Source organism: Cetorhinus maximus, chromosome 22 (genome assembly GCF_964194155.1).
Source record: "Cetorhinus maximus chromosome 22, sCetMax3.hap1.1, whole genome shotgun sequence".
Taxonomy (NCBI): domain Eukaryota; kingdom Metazoa; phylum Chordata; class Chondrichthyes; order Lamniformes; family Cetorhinidae; genus Cetorhinus; species Cetorhinus maximus.
This window is the reverse complement of record NC_135900.1, coordinates 57,332,227-57,349,763: the sequence shown is the minus strand read 5'-3', so window position 1 is coordinate 57,349,763 and position 17,537 is coordinate 57,332,227. Positions and strand designations below refer to the sequence as shown.

Genomic DNA, 17,537 nt, shown 5'->3' with positions numbered 1-17,537 from the left:
ATGTTTCCCCAATACTGCCAGGTAGCTTCTTTTGTTTAGAGTCACAGACAGACATAGATTCAGCCATTTTAGGTCTTTGTCCAGTTTGAAATTTTGAGAGATAGCAATGAACATGTCCCTATATATTTTATAAAAAATACATACAGGGTGAGGTCTTAGTCCCTCGCATAATGAAGAAGCTGTTGACAATTCTGCAAGCGTTTGAGTACATAGAGGAGCTCTGGCAAATGGTTATTCACAATTCATGAATTTGAGTGCTGGGTTGTAATAATGCTACAGATTTTGTTTGTTATTGTAGGCCCATTGTGGTTTTTGTGAAGTCTTATTTCTTTTTATGGTGCTGGTAGGAAAAATATTGAACCAGTGTTTATGACGGCAGTCGAAGCATTTTGATGATTGCCGAGTTTGAATCCTGGAGTTCTCAAACAGCCAGTTCTGCATTCTGCCAGCCACTAACCAAGCTGTAGGTTGTGAGCAATGGCTCTCACGGAGGCACAAAGCTTGTCTCATTGTATTTGTGCTACATCTGTCTTAAGCAAAACCAGCATTCTTGCCTTCCCTGCTGGAAAGAGGGTCCACAGTGAATGGTTTGCCTGTACAGAGAGAGAAAAATGAAATAATTAGGAAATAAATAATTTATTATTGGTTCTCGCATGAACCTCAGCCAGTCAAAAGCATTGAAGGATATGCTTTAATTGTTGTATTTTTCATAATATTATTCTGTTTAAATTTGAGTCTCCAGATTTACAATGCAGCCAAATTCAAACATTTGAGATTAATTATAAATTGTAACACTTTCATAACCTGGAATTCTATTCTGTTTACTCCTTAGGGTTGGTTTAGTCCTGGCCAGGTGTTTGTTCTGGATGAATACTGTTCCCGTTATGGGCTGCGAGGTTGTCATCGTCATCTCTGCTATCTCAAGGAGCTGATAGAACGTGCAGAAGGTGGCACAATGATAGATCCAACGCTGCTGCATTACAGCTTCGCTTTCTGTGCCTCTCATGTCCATGGCAACAGGTGATTTTATAAACCAATGTTCAATAGCAAAAATAGTGTGCAAAAAAACCAGAGTTCTGCAGTCCCAAGAGCAGGAAGGGCTTGCGCTTCTTTACCCCTTTTATATCTGATTGATCATTCAACTGATTGTTGTCCAAAGGTTGTTGAACAGTTGGGGTGTTGAACAGCCTGGAAATCTAAGTACAGGGCAACCAGTGGATGTACTATACTTAGCTTTCCAGAAGGCATTTGATAAAGTGCCACGTCAAAGGTTATTGCAGAAAATAAAAGCTCATGGCGTAGGGGGTAACATATTGGCATGGATAGAAGATTGGTTAGCTAACAGAAAGCAGAGAGTTGGCACAAATGGGTCTTTTTCTGGTTGGCAGGATGTGACGAGTGGTGTGCCACAAGGATCAGTGCTGGGGTCTCAACTTTTTTCAATTTATGTAAATGACTTGGATGAAGGGACCAAAGGAATGGTTGCTAAATTTGCTGACTACACAAAGATAGGTAGGAAAGTAAATTGTGAAGAGGGTGTAAGGAGGCTACAAAGTGACATAGATAGGTTAAGTGAGTCAACCAATATCTGGCAAATGGAATATAATGTGGGCAAATGTGAAATTGTTCATTTTGGCAGGAAGAATAAAAAGAAGCTTAAAGTAAGAGATTGCAGAGCTTTGAGATTCAGAGGGATCTGGGTGTCCTAGTGCATGAATCAGAAAAGGTTAGTATGCAGGTACAACAAGTAATTAGGAAAGCTAATAGAATGTTATCATTTATTGTGAGGGGAATTGATTAAAAAAGTAGGGAAGTTATGCTTCAGTTGTATGGGGCATTGGCGAGACCACATCTGGAGTATTATGTACAAGATTGGTCTCCTTATTTAAAGAAAGATGTAAATGCGTTAGAAGCAGTTCAGAGAAGATTCACCGGACGAATACCAGGAATGAACAGGCTCCTGTGAGGAGAGGCTGAACAGGTTAGGCTTTTTGGTTAGGTTTGGAATTTAGAAGAGTAAGAGGTGACTTAATTGAAACCTTTAAGATCCTGAGGGGTTTTGACAGGGTTGATGTGGAGAGGCTATTTCCTCTTGTTGGAGAATCTAGAACTAGGAGTCATTGTTAAAAAAATGGGTCACTCATTTAAAACAAAGTTGAGGAGAATTTTTTTCTCTGAGGGCCTAGTGTCTTTGGAACTCTCTTTCTCAAAAGGTGGTGGAGCAGAGTCTTTGAATATTTTTAAGGTAGAGCTAGATAGATTCTTGATTAACAAGGAGGTGAAAGGTTATCGAGAGTAGGCAGGAATATGGGGCTGAGGTTACATTCAGATCAGCCATGATCTTATTGAATGGTGGAGCAGGCTTAAGGGGCTGAGTGGCCTTCTCCTGCTCCTAATTTGTATGTTAGTATGTAGTTGTATGATTTACACATGATTAGTATAAAACTGTATTTTTTTATTCACTTAAATTCCAATGTGGAAAGTAGATGCTGTAATGACAGCCATTAACAGGAAGAAAGCAGTGACAGTAATCAATGGCAATAACTAGTGTCCAATAGTCTATTGACACTCACTGTCAAGGTTCACAGGTTGGCTACCTGGCTGAGGTACTGCATACCGACCAGCATCATTGGAACAATACCCCAACAAAGAATCTATAATACTTTTGTGAGGAGCTAAGAAAATTGGTAGCAAAAGGCAAATTTAAAAAAAATAGCAGGGAAATAGGCATGTTTACAGCAACTTTTCAGGTTATCTACTACTGAGTTGGTTGGAATTATGAAGGACTTAAAGTTTGCACAAAACAATGATGCAAGCAGGGAAAGGAAATAAGTATTGTTACAGACAGGAGGGGTTTAATTTAGAACAGCCCTGATTTCTCCACTCTACCAGTCTGTAAACAGAGGTATTTTTGATTTTCAATTTCCTCCTTTCTAAGTGGTGGTGTATTTTCCCCAGACCTTTAGATTTAGAGTGATCCAATCCCCTATTAATAACCCCACACCAAACTTGAGATAAGGCAAAATAAGATAGGTAGTTTATTTTACACACACACAAAACGCGGAAAAGGGTTTCACAATGTCCGCCTCTTTTTGCGTTCATACAATAAAAGACGGATGAGGGAAAGAAAGGGGCTCAGGGCAAAGATCATGATAAAAATAAGAATTATGGTGAGTCCAGAGTCCAGAATCTAAAAGTCCAATGGTCCATTTTTTCAGGGTTTAGTAGGCTGAAACTATTGCAGGGGTGATCTGCTTTTCCAGAAGCGATTACGTCCACAATGGAAGAAGGCACATAGAAATGAATTAGTTTTCTAGCCACAGATACAGGAGCCCATATGTTCCAGTAATACTCAGTGTAGACAAGGGCCAAGTAATTTAAAACCTGGACAGAGCCGTGGTTCCATTGTTGCTCTGTTAGGTGATAAATGGCAAACAGAGACAGACTGCTAGCCTGGAGTCCTGGTTCTGATCTGAGGTTAAACAGCGAATGAAGATAAAACCCAAAAGCCGTTTAAAGCAATTCAATTGCTCAAGTCTCGGTCATGTGACAGGGTGGTTTCAGGTTGAGCTATTCAGCTAATTAGGCCCCTTGTTAAAATCCATTGTGTTTTGAGCAGGTAACTGTAGAACCATTAGTACAGCATTGGAGATGAGTCACAATAGCTTTCTCTTTTCCCATAGCTAGTTGGTGCCGACATCTCGTCTACTATCCTTTGTGTTGGCTTGGCTGGAATGTTTCTACAATGCAAGGAGTGTTACATTCCAGCGGTTTGATGTGTTAGCCTTTGTCCATTTTCAAAATGCCGAGAAGCTTCCAGAATTACCATCATGTGGTCAGCAGTGGCCATTTTATCAGCCCAGCAATTGTCCATTTAAAAAAAAATAAACAAGAGCATATGGAAGAGAAACAAATTTCTTTTATTTTTTTTTCTTCATGCCTTCTTGACCTGACTATTCAGAGTATAAGATGAGTAATGGGAATCTGTCAAAACTTAATCAGACAAAAACGGATGATGAGCCAAAAAAAGCAGGTAATAGGAGTGTTGTCCAAAAGTTTGGTCAAAGAGGTGGATGGTGCGGAGGATCATTAAATACAATTAAACCTTGGGAAGACCAAAACTATTGTCTTCAGTCCCTGCTACAAACTCCATTCCCTGCTACTAACTCCATCCCCCTCCTTGCCAACTCCCTGAGGTATGAAGCAGACTGTTTGCAACCTTCGTGTCATATTTGACCCTGAGATGGGCTTCCAAGCACATACCTGCATCATCACTAAGGCCACCCATTTCTAACTCTGGAACATTGACTGGATTTGCCTCTGTCCCAGCTCATCTGCTGCTGAAACCCTCGTGTATGGCTTTGATACCTCTAAATTTGATTATTCCAATTACCTCTCGACCAGCCTCCCACATTCAACCCTCCATTAAATTGAGGTCATGTAAAACTCTGCTGCCTGTGTCTTTACTCGCACCAAGTACTGTTCACCAAGCACCCCTGCACTTACTGACCTACACTGGCTCCCGGTTAGGCACTACCTCAATTTTAAAATCCTTGTTTTCAAATTCCCTCCATGTCTTTCCCCTCCCTATCTCTGTACTTCCCTCTAGCTCTACAGTTCACCGAGATGTCTGCACTCTAAATTCTGGCCCCTTGTGCATTTCCAATTTTAATTGCTCCATCATTAGTGGCCGTGCCTTCAGCTGTCAAAGCCCTAAGTTCTGTAATTTCCCCTCCAAAGCTCTCCGCCTCTCTACTTCTCTTTCTTCCTTTGTAACATAGCTTAAAATCTACTTCTTTGACCCAGGTTTTGGCCATCTGGCCTAGTATCTCCTTATGTGGCTCAGTGTCAGATTTTGCTTTATAACTTTCCTGTGAGGTATTTTGGCATGTTTTATTCTGTTAAAGGTACAATTGAAAATTGGTGTTGGAAATACAAATGGGGAGAAATGTACAACAGCAGCTGAATTGGTAACCCTTTTTGTGCACTATCAGCCAAATTGAGTGGCATTGGAGATGTAGAGCTGGATCTCCTTCTCTTAAATATCACAAGGAGGGGGGCACATTTCAGAAAAACAGGTCAGGAGGAACATGTAATTATAAAGAAGCCGACCCAGTTATCCATTCGTTCAGTTAACACTGTACCTCTTGATGCCGATAGAAAGTCCTCTTTTTGCATATGCAAACTCTGCTCATGTGCAAAGAGGCAGTGACATCAGCAAAACACACATAATAGTCAAAGCTGCCTCTTTGCCAGTGTCAGTTCCAAAACCATCTTCAGTTAAATGGACGACAATCAGGCAAACTGATGGATTGGCCACAATGGTCTTTCCACTCTTCTAAGTTCTGGTTATGCAGGCTCCTAAGTGCAGATTTTCAAGAATTTCACAGCTTGCACTTCTCAGGTGTTCACAGCTCTGAAACTAAACAAACATATATTTTTTAAACTAATAAACATCAAACATAACAGCAGGAGCAGATTGTAATAATTACTTGAAAATTAGATTAAGTAATGAATTTGGTCGTCGAGGTGATACCTATGTCTTATAACTCTAAAAGACTGGTTTCTTCCTGACGGCATCTTCCTGAAGTAGGCCTCATCTGCTGGTAGCACAAAAGCAACGTCCATAAGGTTTTCTGTTTACTGATGGGATTGAACCCACAGTTTCCTGATATGTACACTTAGGAGTCGATGCCTTGATCATGCTTTGGAAAGGCTTTCCTTCTAAATGCAAAGCTTTTTCATTTTCATCAAAGCTTTCTAATTCTGAGGTGTAGCTGTGATCAGCTAAAGTGTTTTAACTTATTCTAAGCAAACTTCTCAAACGACTAGGTGAATGAATGGAAAAATGGATAGGAAATGTTCAGAGTTCAGAGATCAAATTATGACTCCTAACGATATAGTAACCATATTTCACTACTTATTATGGTATGCTGTTAAAAGCCTATTTTTCAAATAAAGTGACCAGCAGCAAAATATGTCATACCTAATGAAGCAGCAGTAGTAAATTTTTTAGAATAATGCATTGAAGTGAAAGACTGTAGAAATAGTATAAATTGATTGGCTTTGTTGGGAAATGCATCTTGTAACTAAAAAGCACAATGACAATAAGGTGATCAATCCTTTTCTGTTTTAATATTCCCCATTCAAATCTATATCTATTGTGTCGAACGTATTCCTATAAGCACTGGTTTCAATCTGAATTAAACTTTCTCTGTAGGGATGAGCACTGAAACGTTACTTGGAGCTAGAATTGATGTACAGTTCCTCCACACTTCCCCATTATCTTTACAGTTTAACCCATAGCTTAAGGAACAGTTCAAGACAGGATCAAATCCAGAGGTTAAAACAACATTAGAACAACTTGCCATTACACATTGTCTTTGCTATAGATAAGCCCCAGTGACTGAGGCATAATGGACATTGGTAGCAGTGCTGGAAGAGTTGAGACAATTGGCCAAAAGCAAGAGCAGTAGCGGCCTGGATTTTGTGAGGGTTTTTGAAAGCAGACCATCGGTGTTTATTACCACATGGGCAGATTAACAGAGTCTGTCACTCACTGCTCCACCGCAGTTTGCTCTGTGCACCTCCCTCCCTGCACCCCCACCCCCAGAGCCAGCAATCATTGAAATCAATTAATGTGGCAAGAGTGTCCACTTTTCTGCTCTCACATCAGAAACCCCATAAAAAGCTACACCTTGTTCAATCAATTGTAACTGGGTTTTTAACATAATCTGAATAATAACTAGTGCTGAACGACCAATCTGGCTCTGAAAGTATAATTTTCTATTGATGGAGCCTCCATTATGATCGATTACTAGATTTTTAAACCAAATGTTTAAAAAGAAAATAAATTTTTCCATGATACTTCAACTTCTACCTTCACCCCTTTTATAAGTCCAAATCTTTATTTTACTCTGTGTAAAATGTTTAAAAAGTGACTTGATTTTAGTGCTTTTCACTTCCTGGTCAGCTGCCAGTGGTTGGCCTCTTGGACAGCTTGACTGCAACTCCCTGCTGGGAATCCACATTAAAGAAAGCTGCAATCCACTTCACAGCGAGAGGTAAAGTTCTTACCACACAGATCGGTAAAGCTCTCAGCGAGGCACTCTTCAATGTCAGCAGCAAGCATCCTTGTTTCACCAATAACTGCAAAACTGAGACCAATATTTTCAAAAGCTGGTTAAAAATGTTTTGAGGAGACTTTTAAAGGAGGGAAGAGTTAGCAGCATGGCTGAGGAGTTTAAATATTATGTTTCAGAGAGAAGGGCGCAGCGACGACTGATAAGTGGGGGTTGGGATGGGTGTGGGGCTTGGGGAAGAGAAGCGCATGAAGCCAGAGTCAAAGGGCGGAAGGTCACAGCTGGGTACATAAGTAGAACTTTAAGAATAGTGTGCAGCAAGACCATGGAGGGGTTTGTAAAAGAGGACTAGGATGTTGAATTTACTATATTAAGGGAGAGGGTGCCATTGGTGTTTTGTTGTTATAATGATAAGGGGTTGGGTAAACATGTTGTCGGTTCATACTGGGCACATAAGAGCAGCTATACGTAGGTAGAAAGCTTGAAGACACCAGCAGCAGGGCTGTGTTCTCAAAGGCAAAAGCGAAACTAAGACTGGATCACATGACACACTTTCCTTTTAGTGATGTCATGCTGCTATCCCTTAAAGGCATATTACAACAGTTGGAGGCTGGAGTATTGGAGAAGCGGCAATTAGTGTGAAACAGGATGCAGCAGATACAGTTCTGAATGAATTGGAGTTTCTGAATGATGGCGTTCTGAAGGTTGGAGAGGAGAGCATTGAAAAAGTTGAGATTGAAATAATGAAAAGGGGAAAGTAAGAAAGTGGATACATTAAGGTAGATCATTCAAATGTGGATTGCTAATGCAGAAAGCCATCCACTAGAAGCAAACAATCGGTATTCAACATGATTTTACATCCATTTATTTTAATGAATGGAAAACTGTGATGAGCACCCAGAAGAGCTCTCAGTTTACACTCTTGGCAGGCTCCGCTCAGCCTGATAGGGCTCTCCACCACCAGTGCAGCCATATTCAGAAAAACAGCCATAATAACCAACGCTTTCTTCCAAAAATATTTAGTTGAAATTAATATAATTGTAAATTTGCACAGTCTTGACACTGCAGTTGTTTACATTACAACAGTGACTACACTTCAAAAGTACTTAATGGGTAGAATTTTCCCCCCATCGAGGGGGGTTGTGCGGGGACAGGCGCGGGCAGGCGCAGACCCTATCAGCGCGCCCGATCGGGTCCACGCTGCCATTTTACGTGGGCGGGCCAATTAAGGCCCACCCAGCGTGATGGACACCCAGAAGCGCTGTGCGCTCCTTGTGCGGGCGGGTGGGGGGGTGGTTCCCTGAGTCGGGAGTGCGCTCTTTCATGCGGAGAAATCTCACTTAGGCACAGAGCTGCCTCAGGGAGATTAATTTTAAGTTTTAACAGTTCAATAAGGTGTTGAAAAAAATTTTATGACATGTCCCCTCATGTGAAAATGTCACATCAGCTGGGACACGTGCATTAATTTCAATAAAAATTTTTGAGAAAATTTAAAATCGTTCATGAAACCTCATCCCGCCCGTGGATGAGGTTCCATGAAAAATGCAAAGGCCGCCTGGGCTCTTTGCCTGCCCGCCCACCTTAAGGTTGGACAGACAGCTCCGTAAATTATTTTAATTGTTAGTTAAATGGCCTTAATAGGCCTTTGACAGTTCGGTAGGTGTGCAGCCGACTCGGCTGTGCCTCCACTGAACTGAAAATCTAAATGACGCGTGGTGACATCGGGACGTGGGTCCCAACCCCGCCGAGCCGAAGATTCTCCCCCATGGACTGCAGACAGCCTTGGGACGTCCTGAGGTTGTGAAAGGTGCTATATTCAAAAAGGGAACGAGACAGAACGCAGGAAACTACAGGCCAGTTAGCTTAACATCTGTCATGGGGAAAATGTTAGAAGCTATTATTAAAAACATTGTAGCAGGACACGTAGGAAAATTCAGGGTAATCAGACAAAGTCAACATAGTTTTGTGAAAGGGAAATCATGTTTAACCAATTTCTTGGAGTTCTTTGAATAAGTAACATATGCTGTGGATAAAGGGGAAACAGTGATGTATACTGTAGTTAGATTTCCAGAAGGCATTTGATAAGGTGCCACATCAAAGGTTATTGCGAAAAATAAAAATTCATGGTATTGGGGTAAAATATCGGCATGGATAGAAGATTAGCTAGCTACCAGAAAGTAGGCAAAAATGGGTCTTTTTCTGGTTGGCAAGAGGTAGTGAGTGGTGTGCCACAGGGATCAGTTCTGGGGTCCCAACTTTTTACAATTTATGTAAATGACTTGGACGAAGGGACTGATGGTTGCTAAATTTGCTGATCATACAACAGTAGGTAGGATAATAAGACATGAATGGGACACGAGGCTACAAAAGGATATAGATAGATTAAGTGAGTGGGCAAAGACTTGGCAAATGGAGTATAATGTGTAAAAGTGTGAACTTGTTCATTTTGACAAGAAAAAATAAAAAAGAAGCATATTATCTAAATGGTGGGAGATTGCCGAGCTCAGATATACAGAGATCTAGGTGGCCTAGTGCATGAATCGCAAAAGGCTAGTATGCAGGTACAGCAAGTAATTAGGAAAGCTAATAGAATGTTATTTTTATTGTAAGAGAAATTGAATACAAAAGTAGGGAGGTTATGCTTCAATTATACAGGGCATTGGTACACCCACATCTGGAGTACTGTATACAGTATTGGTCTCCTTATTTAAGGAAAGATGTTAATGTGTTGGAAGCAGTTCAGAGAAGGTTTACTAGACTAATACCTGGATTGGGCAGATTGTCTTATGAACAAAGGTTGGACTGTCTAGGTTTGTATCCTCTGGAGTTTAGACAGGTAAGAGGCGACTTGATTGAAACATATAAGATCCTGAGGGATCTTGACAGGATCGATGTGGAGAGGATGTTTCCTCTTGTGGGAGAATCTAATACGAGAAGCCACAGTTTAAAAATAAGGGGTCACCCATTTAAGACAGAGATGAGGAGATTTTTTTTCTCTGAGGGTTGTGAGTCTTTGGAACTCTTTTCCTCAAAAGGTAGTGGAAGATGAGTCTTTGAATATTTTTAAGGCAGATAGATTCTTTATAAGCAAGGGGGGGGTGAAAGGTTATCGGGGGTAGGTGGGAATGTGGAGTTGGGGTTACAATCAGATCAGCCGTGATCTTAATGAGTGGCGGAGCAGGCTCGAAAGGCCAAGTGGCCTACTCCTGCTCCTAATTGGTATGTTCATATATAAGTGCAAGTCTTTATTCCTTTTCTTTTATATAACTCAGCTTACTTCAACTTAAAATCCCCTCGCTTTGTTTTCCAGTGAGAAAGACCGCATATAAACCTCTCTGGGCACTGGAAATAAATTTTGCTTTGTAAATAATGCAGCCATGTTTTATAGTTTCCATTACAGAAAGTTTGGCTTCCTTATGACATGACAGCACTTGGCTGAGCGGTTATCAGAATCAGCGGTTGAAGTGACAGGTTCTCGGCCGTTTACTGATACTCGTTTCAAGTGCAGGTCGTCAAAAGTGACATCTTCTTGGCTCACCTTTCTCACCTGTCGTCTCATGTAACCTTAATTAGCTCTTGGCAACTGTAACTTCGAACTGTCACCCACCAGAGTGAGCTTGAATATGACAGAATCCTCCAGCACCTCTACACTGATTCCAATCTGCTCTGACAACTCATGAACAGAGTGAACATTAGTCAGGCATTACCATCTTCTGTCGGTCATTGAGCTGAAAGGAGGTGACACGCTGCCATCTTGACTGCACAGTGACATCACAGAGATGTTACTCACTAATTCATGTCATATTTATCTCATTGTTTTGGTACAATACCCGATCCTCTTGATCTGATAGTATCACATGCTAGTTTCAACCTTGTCAATCCACTTTGACCAAGCAGGCCAACAATGATTGACAGAAGGACATGCTTTTAAAGAAAGAAACCGTTTCTTTACATTTTGTGATTATTTTTACCATTAAAAGGCGACAATCCTGTGGCGCTAGCAATGGCTTACGTAGCTTTAAGATGCATTTGTATCACTAACCAGTTAACCTGGTGTGATCCCCTCAGAAACTTGGTGACGGTTATTCTGACAAGATGACTTATATTCACTCTGCTGGGGCCCTTCAAACTGTTGTTTCTTTGCTGTAAGATTCTAATATGTGCAGTGAAGCTTTGTGTGAAGGATAAATTAAATATGACTGTTACCTGTATTTTGTCTAAATCTGCATGAATTGTTCTACATTTGTTGAGCTGCCTTCATCCAGGCACCAGCATTGAAGCCAAAGATACAACACCCATTTGTAATTAATAATTATTTTTATTATGAAATATTAAGATAGATTTTTTGACAGACTCGTTACGCTGTTATCTGATTAAACTTACTATTTTAATTGTGAAAATGTAGGACTGGATTATCCTTTAGATTACAATCTTCCTAGCTGCCCAAATTATCTAACCTATGTTTTTGGATAGGTAATTTGGCAATAATCCATTTAGTCATCAGAAAATCTGTGCTTTCATGTTTTCCAGATGATGATGGTAACTTTGTGCTGTGGTATTCTAATATTCGAATATCCTTGCCCTTTTTTGTTCGCTCATTTTTAGACCCCTTTTATTTTTCCAATGTTCTTTCCTGAAGGAGTTAACCCTTTTTTCTGGGTTATGGTTTGATAACTGCAGCAGCCCTCCAACATCTCAATCAAGTAACCATAGTTCACAGTAATGCATAGAAGCAGATTCCAGAAGGCCATCTGCCCATGGGAGATGTTAGATTTGAGTTCAATGCTATGTTCTCATGTTAACCTTTTAGCAAGAACCACTGGGCAGAGATTGTGAGCAGGAAGTCCCCTTCCTTAGCTCAGGAAACCTAAGGCCATTTGTTCATGTCTGATCGAGATCAGCTAACTCGACGCAAGTTGGGAGTCAAACCTACCTTTCTGCATTACTTTTTATGAAATCAGTCAGTGCCTTTAGGAGCTCATTAGCCTACTTTATGCCCCATTTCTCGACAGGCATTTGCAATACCAGTGCTTGGGAGAAGCTCATGTGCGTGCGTTGTGCGTGTGTTGTGGGTGACTTGATCAACAACACTTTTCTCCTCTTGATTCATATGGGAAAGTGCCAGGCCTCTGCTCTCCATCACTCCTGGCCACTGATCAGAAACTCACAACCTGCCACCCTACATTACGGTGCACCATCCATGTGCTGTATCACTCTTCCCCCCCAGTACAGTGAAATAGATCATTTATTTGGGTAATGGTCTGAAATTCAAACATACATTTTTTGATCATAAAACTGGTTGTTATATGCAACATTTACAGAGAAATAACAGTAAAGCATTCAATTTTATTTAATTAAGCATAATAGCCCAGATTTTGCAGTAGGAGGAATGGTAGGGCAATCAGCACTCACTGTTATTATGGGGTAGATCAGACAGCAACTTTCTGTGTTCACACATGCACAGTTAAAATCAGGAAGTTGCTGTCGGAGTTGCCCAGCCCTTCCAGAAACTTGAGAGACTTTGCATTGAAATCCATGCAATGACTTAAATTTGTGGGAGTTACCAACTAAACGGACCAAAAGAAGATAGGTCTGATACATTTAGATGTAAGTGAATCAGGTGTGATTAGTCATAATTACAGCCAAGCAACCGCTCTGGTGTGGAGTCTCACTCTTAGGGCAGAATTTTCTCGTTGGCGTGTGGGTGCGGTCCCCACATGCAGACACGTAAAATGACACGTGATGACGTTGAGTGTGCGTCCCAACTTCACCGCGCGCCATCGCGATATTTCGGTGGGCAGGCGTGCAATGATCTCAGATGCACACCCGCCATTAATTAACAGGCCAGTTAAGGCCCTTGAGCCAGTAATTGACGCCGATTTTTCGGGGCCTGTGTGATCTTCAGATTGTCGCATGGGCACAATGGGCAGGCGGGTAGGCCACATTTTTATAAACCTCATCCACGGGCAGGATAAGAGGGGTAAGTGGGGTCGCGAGTTATTTGTCAGACATTTAATGTTTAATCTCACTGCTACTTGCCTGTGTGAGCAGGAATATTTCAAAACTCTTCACAGCTGCTTGGACAGGAATAACAGGCTTCAGATCAGGATTCTGGAGTAAACATCATTTCTGAGACCTTGCTGGCTTTGGGAAGCCTTCCCTTAGCCTGGGAATGGGAGTTGTGCTCTGCACTGGAGGCACCTCCTCTGAGCAGGAAGGGAGGGCCAGAAGTGGGAGGAGGCCAGGAGTCCATATTCAGCCTCCAGGGGAGCCACCTTTGGGAGGACAGGCGCAGGCACAAGGGGCGCAGGACCAAAAGTAAGTGCAAGGCGGAAGAGGCCGCAAAATACACCACTATCCTAATGCCAGGGTTTACAGGTGGCGAAGCAGCCACCTCAATATAACTGAGGTGCAGTGCCGAAGGAGGCTCCGACTCTCAAGGGAGACAGTGATGCCCATCTGTCAAATGATAGACCCTGAGATCTGCGCCAAGTGTGTAGGTGGGCACCCCATACCAGTGGCTCTGAATGTCACAGCTGCCCTCAACTTCTATGCCTCTGGCTCTTTCCAGGGCTCGGTGGGTGATCTTTGCAGAATCTCCCAATCAGCTGTTCACACTTGTGTCAAGCAGGTCACAGACACTCTGTTCAGGCGTGCATTGACCTTCACCCACTACCACTGGGACGAGGCCAGCCAGACACAGCGAGTCAGAGGCTTTGCAGCCATTGCTGGCTTCCCCCGCGTCCAGGTTGCAATAGACTGTACACATGTGGATATCAAGGCACCAGCAGGTGAGACCGGTGCCTTCGTCAACAGGAAGGGCTTCCACTCCATGAACGTGCAGATAGTGTGTGATCACAGGATGCAGATTCTACAAGTCTGTGCAAGGTACCCAGGCAGCTCCCACAACGCCTACATCCTCAGACACTCCCAGGTGCCGGGGCTCTTCAGTGCTCCAGCCCGGCTGGATGGTTGGCTGCTGGGTGGCAAGGGCTGTCCCCTGTGAAGGTGGCTCATGACGCCTCTCCGCCATCCAAGACCAGAAGCTGAGCAGCACTACAATAGGAGCCACAGCACCACAAGGGCTGTGGTGGAGATAACCATCAGTCTTCTCAAGATGCGCTTCCAATGCCTAAACATTCAGGGGGCGCACTCCAGTACCCCCCAGATTGTGTGGCGCTGATAGTGGTTGCATGCTGCGCACTCCACAATCCTGCGCTGGAAAGGATGGGGGGACACAGTGGACGAGGAAGATGTAGACGCAGGTGCTCTGGCTGCACACGATGAGTGCAGTGAGTCCGAGGATGAGCACGCACAGGAGAACGCTGAGGGGGCAGACGCTGACCCGGGCAGCCTCCAGGGAGGCAGGCACACCCGGGAGGTTTTAATCCAATGAACCTTCAGCTAGCACACCACAGATGAACACCAATACACACCAGGTCTGCAAGCTCCAAGCTCGATACCTGAGAGCAACTTCTGCCTGGGTAGGAACATTAACTATGTGCCTTGTCAATAAAGCTCAATGACAAACAAGTCACTCATAACATCATGGGTTCCCATCCACCTGCAGAAATAAGGAATCACCCTGAGCCTTGTTCACAAATAAAGCATTTAATGAATTCACAAAATAAAACAGAAAAGAAACTTAACTCAAAGGTGTTGAGCAGCACACCAAATTATAATCAACTAATACCGGGGCAACATAAAACCATCAGTGAGAAACCCATGGTAATGCGCCTTAAGTTTATGCTTGCGGGTGCTACGTCTAGGTGCTCCCCCCTCGCTGGCACTGGCATCTGAGACAGCCTGCTCACTCTGCTGCCCTGTTGGCCTCGATGACCTTGGCGGCCGTCCTCTGGCCCGTGGAGCCTTTGATGGCCCCACTTGGGAGGGAGCCGCCAGTGCCACAGCTGGCATCTCCCCAGTCGCCGCATCCTTATGCGATCCCACGGTCATTGGCAGAGGGCTGGAGGAACTGCTGCCCTCATCCAGAGCGCCCTGAGAGGAGCCCGCAGAGATGACAGGCAGCTCCTGCACCGACATGAGGTCGCTTCAGACCTCCCTGATCCCCATTGATAGATGGCACCTAGCTGGGATACTGGGTGCCCAATCCATCTCCCACACTGGCACTGACCAGCTGAGGTCAATGCTGCTGTGAGGGCTTGCAGGTCCGAGTGTAACCCCAAGAAGCCCTGATTGTTCTCTTGGAGGAGCCTCTCCACGAGAGTCGTCACTCTCTCCATGGAGGAAGCATGGCGCTCAGCCATGAGGTTCTTTATATCGGTGATGCTCCATGTGAACTCCTCCAGCACGGGCACCATGCCACGCGTAGCCTCATGTATCTCCGCCAGATCCTCCCGCGGACCCTGTTGGACTTTCAGCGTTTGCTGCCTCACGGACGACTCCAGAGACACATCATCAACCACCAACCGAGCATGTCCCTGGTCCCCTGCAGTCCTCCGACTGCTGGCGCCATGGGCAGTCTCTGTCTCCGCCTGCACCTCAAGCGAGTGTGAAGTGCCCTCACCGCTGTGTCCCAGGACACTACTGATGATCTAATTCCCGCTGAGGTGCTTGTATCTCCGCGGGTGCCTGCCTGGCAGAGATGGTATAACGCTGGTGCTTGTAATTGTTCTGGGCCCTTGGGTGTTAGTGCCTCTGCCTCCTCCTCCCGGCCCTGCTCTGGTGATGCTGAAAGGAAGAACAAGGGCAGTTGATCAGTTCAAGCGGAGACAATGTCATTGTGCATGCCTGACCCCCGGATCAGTATGCGCTCATCCTTCCATATAATCAATGGGAAACCCATGCTGGAAACTTAAATCACTAAACAGTAAACAGTGGAATGGTTGCAGGGACAGACATGGCGACCTCAGTCTACGGCAATCTTACCTCCCCCAGGCACCCCAGCCTCACCGCTACCAGTGGACCTGGGTGCATGGCTCCTCTCCAGCTCCATCACCTCCTGCTCGTATCTGGTTATAATGGCCAACTGGGCCTGGCCTCCGCCAGTCCGCATCCGCTGGGTGGCATTGTGTGCAGTCTTCTCCTGAAAAGGAGGGAGGAGCATTGATTAGTCCACCCTCTACCTGGATTCCCATCACAACCCTGCCACCCCAGCCAGAGTGGGACATTGCAGGGCTCCAGTGAATCGGGACCCTGGACCAGCCGCACACTCACACCAAGCAGCCAGGGCTGACCCTCCCTTGCCCACATGCTGCCTCCATCACATTTGCCACCCACACGGTTTAACCTTGCAAAGCAAGAATGCACAAGCATGTGGTACGCCAAGGCCAGCAGATGGATTGGTGCCCCACCACCCGGAAGCTCCCCTCCCAGCATGTTCGCACCCTGACTTTGACATGCTTCCCAGTTCCAGCACTGCGCCTAGGTGCAGATCCTTGAGGTAGCCCCCAAAACAGTACTGTGGGTGTCAGTCTACCACATGCAGTGGGTGCAGAACCCAGCTCAGCACAACTCTCTGAGTGAACTAGACATGGGCAATATCTGCTGGCCCACCCAGCGAATGATTTAATGCAGTAACTACATTCAGAGTTGGGGATGGGTGGAGGAGGGTGGCAGGGAAGCCTAACTGCTGTGTTAAATTACCCATACCAACATGGTTCTCACCCTTCCCAAGCGCAAGAGATCGTTGAAACGTGGCACCAAACCCAGGTGCATTGCACCACATCGTGGGAACTCACTATCTCTGCCACATCCTCCCAGGCACATTTGGTCATGTAGGGGGGGCCTCCTCCTCCCATCCTGGGAACGAGGATCTCCCGCCATACTGCCACCTCCTTGTCAGAAAAGCGAGGGGCACAGTGCCCCACTGACATACCCTCCTGCCTGGTCTGCTCACAAGCAGCGCTCTGGGGAGCCCTTCTGCCAGCCATGGTTCACAGCCTTTGCAAGGCTGCAGGTGCGCTATTTAAACAGGCCACCAGGTCGCCATTGGACTCAGCAGTCATTGCAGTCCTGCCGCTGCCCGCCTACTCCTGCTGTTCTCAGGAGCCACGTTTCACGCTCAGCGGGCCTTAATTAGCCCGCTCACATAAAATGGCGGCGATCGGCTCCTCGCCCGCTCCCAACCGGCCCGCCCGTAGGGGAGAAAATTCTCCCCCTACAGAATTTAATTATAGTTGGAGATCTAAAACTAAACTTTTTTTTTTACTTCTATCCCTTTGATTTCTCCATCCAGTCTTGCTTCCTCTCTCTTTGGTTTCCATACAATAAATTCAATATTCTAATTTATATTTCCTAATCTAGACGAAGGGCTGGATATTAATAGAGGTATAGGTAGGGACGTGAGGTTTAGGTTAGGCTTGGTTTCCCCACATGCTGTAAAGGTTTAACAGGGCAGACACGTTCCCCACCTGAAAGTTAGCCTGAATGACAGGCTTGGCTTCCAGTAGGGCAGAGTAGATTCCAGAGCAGGTAGGTCCTATCCATGAGTTG

The 17,537-nt window shown here is 44.6% G+C and overlaps 1 protein-coding gene across 3 annotated transcripts in view; it reads left to right on the top strand.

The window, feature by feature from the left end:
• cadps2 (Ca++-dependent secretion activator 2) overlaps window positions 1-17,537 on the top strand; it is a 782,646-nt gene that overhangs the window by 561,344 nt on the left and 203,765 nt on the right. For all 3 annotated transcript variants that reach the window (XM_078568371.1, XM_078568372.1, XM_078568373.1), the window contains exon 13: window positions 833-1,020. In XM_078568371.1, the coding sequence (XP_078424497.1) occupies window positions 833-1,020 (188 nt within the window). The remainder of the gene's footprint in view (window positions 1-832; window positions 1,021-17,537) is intronic.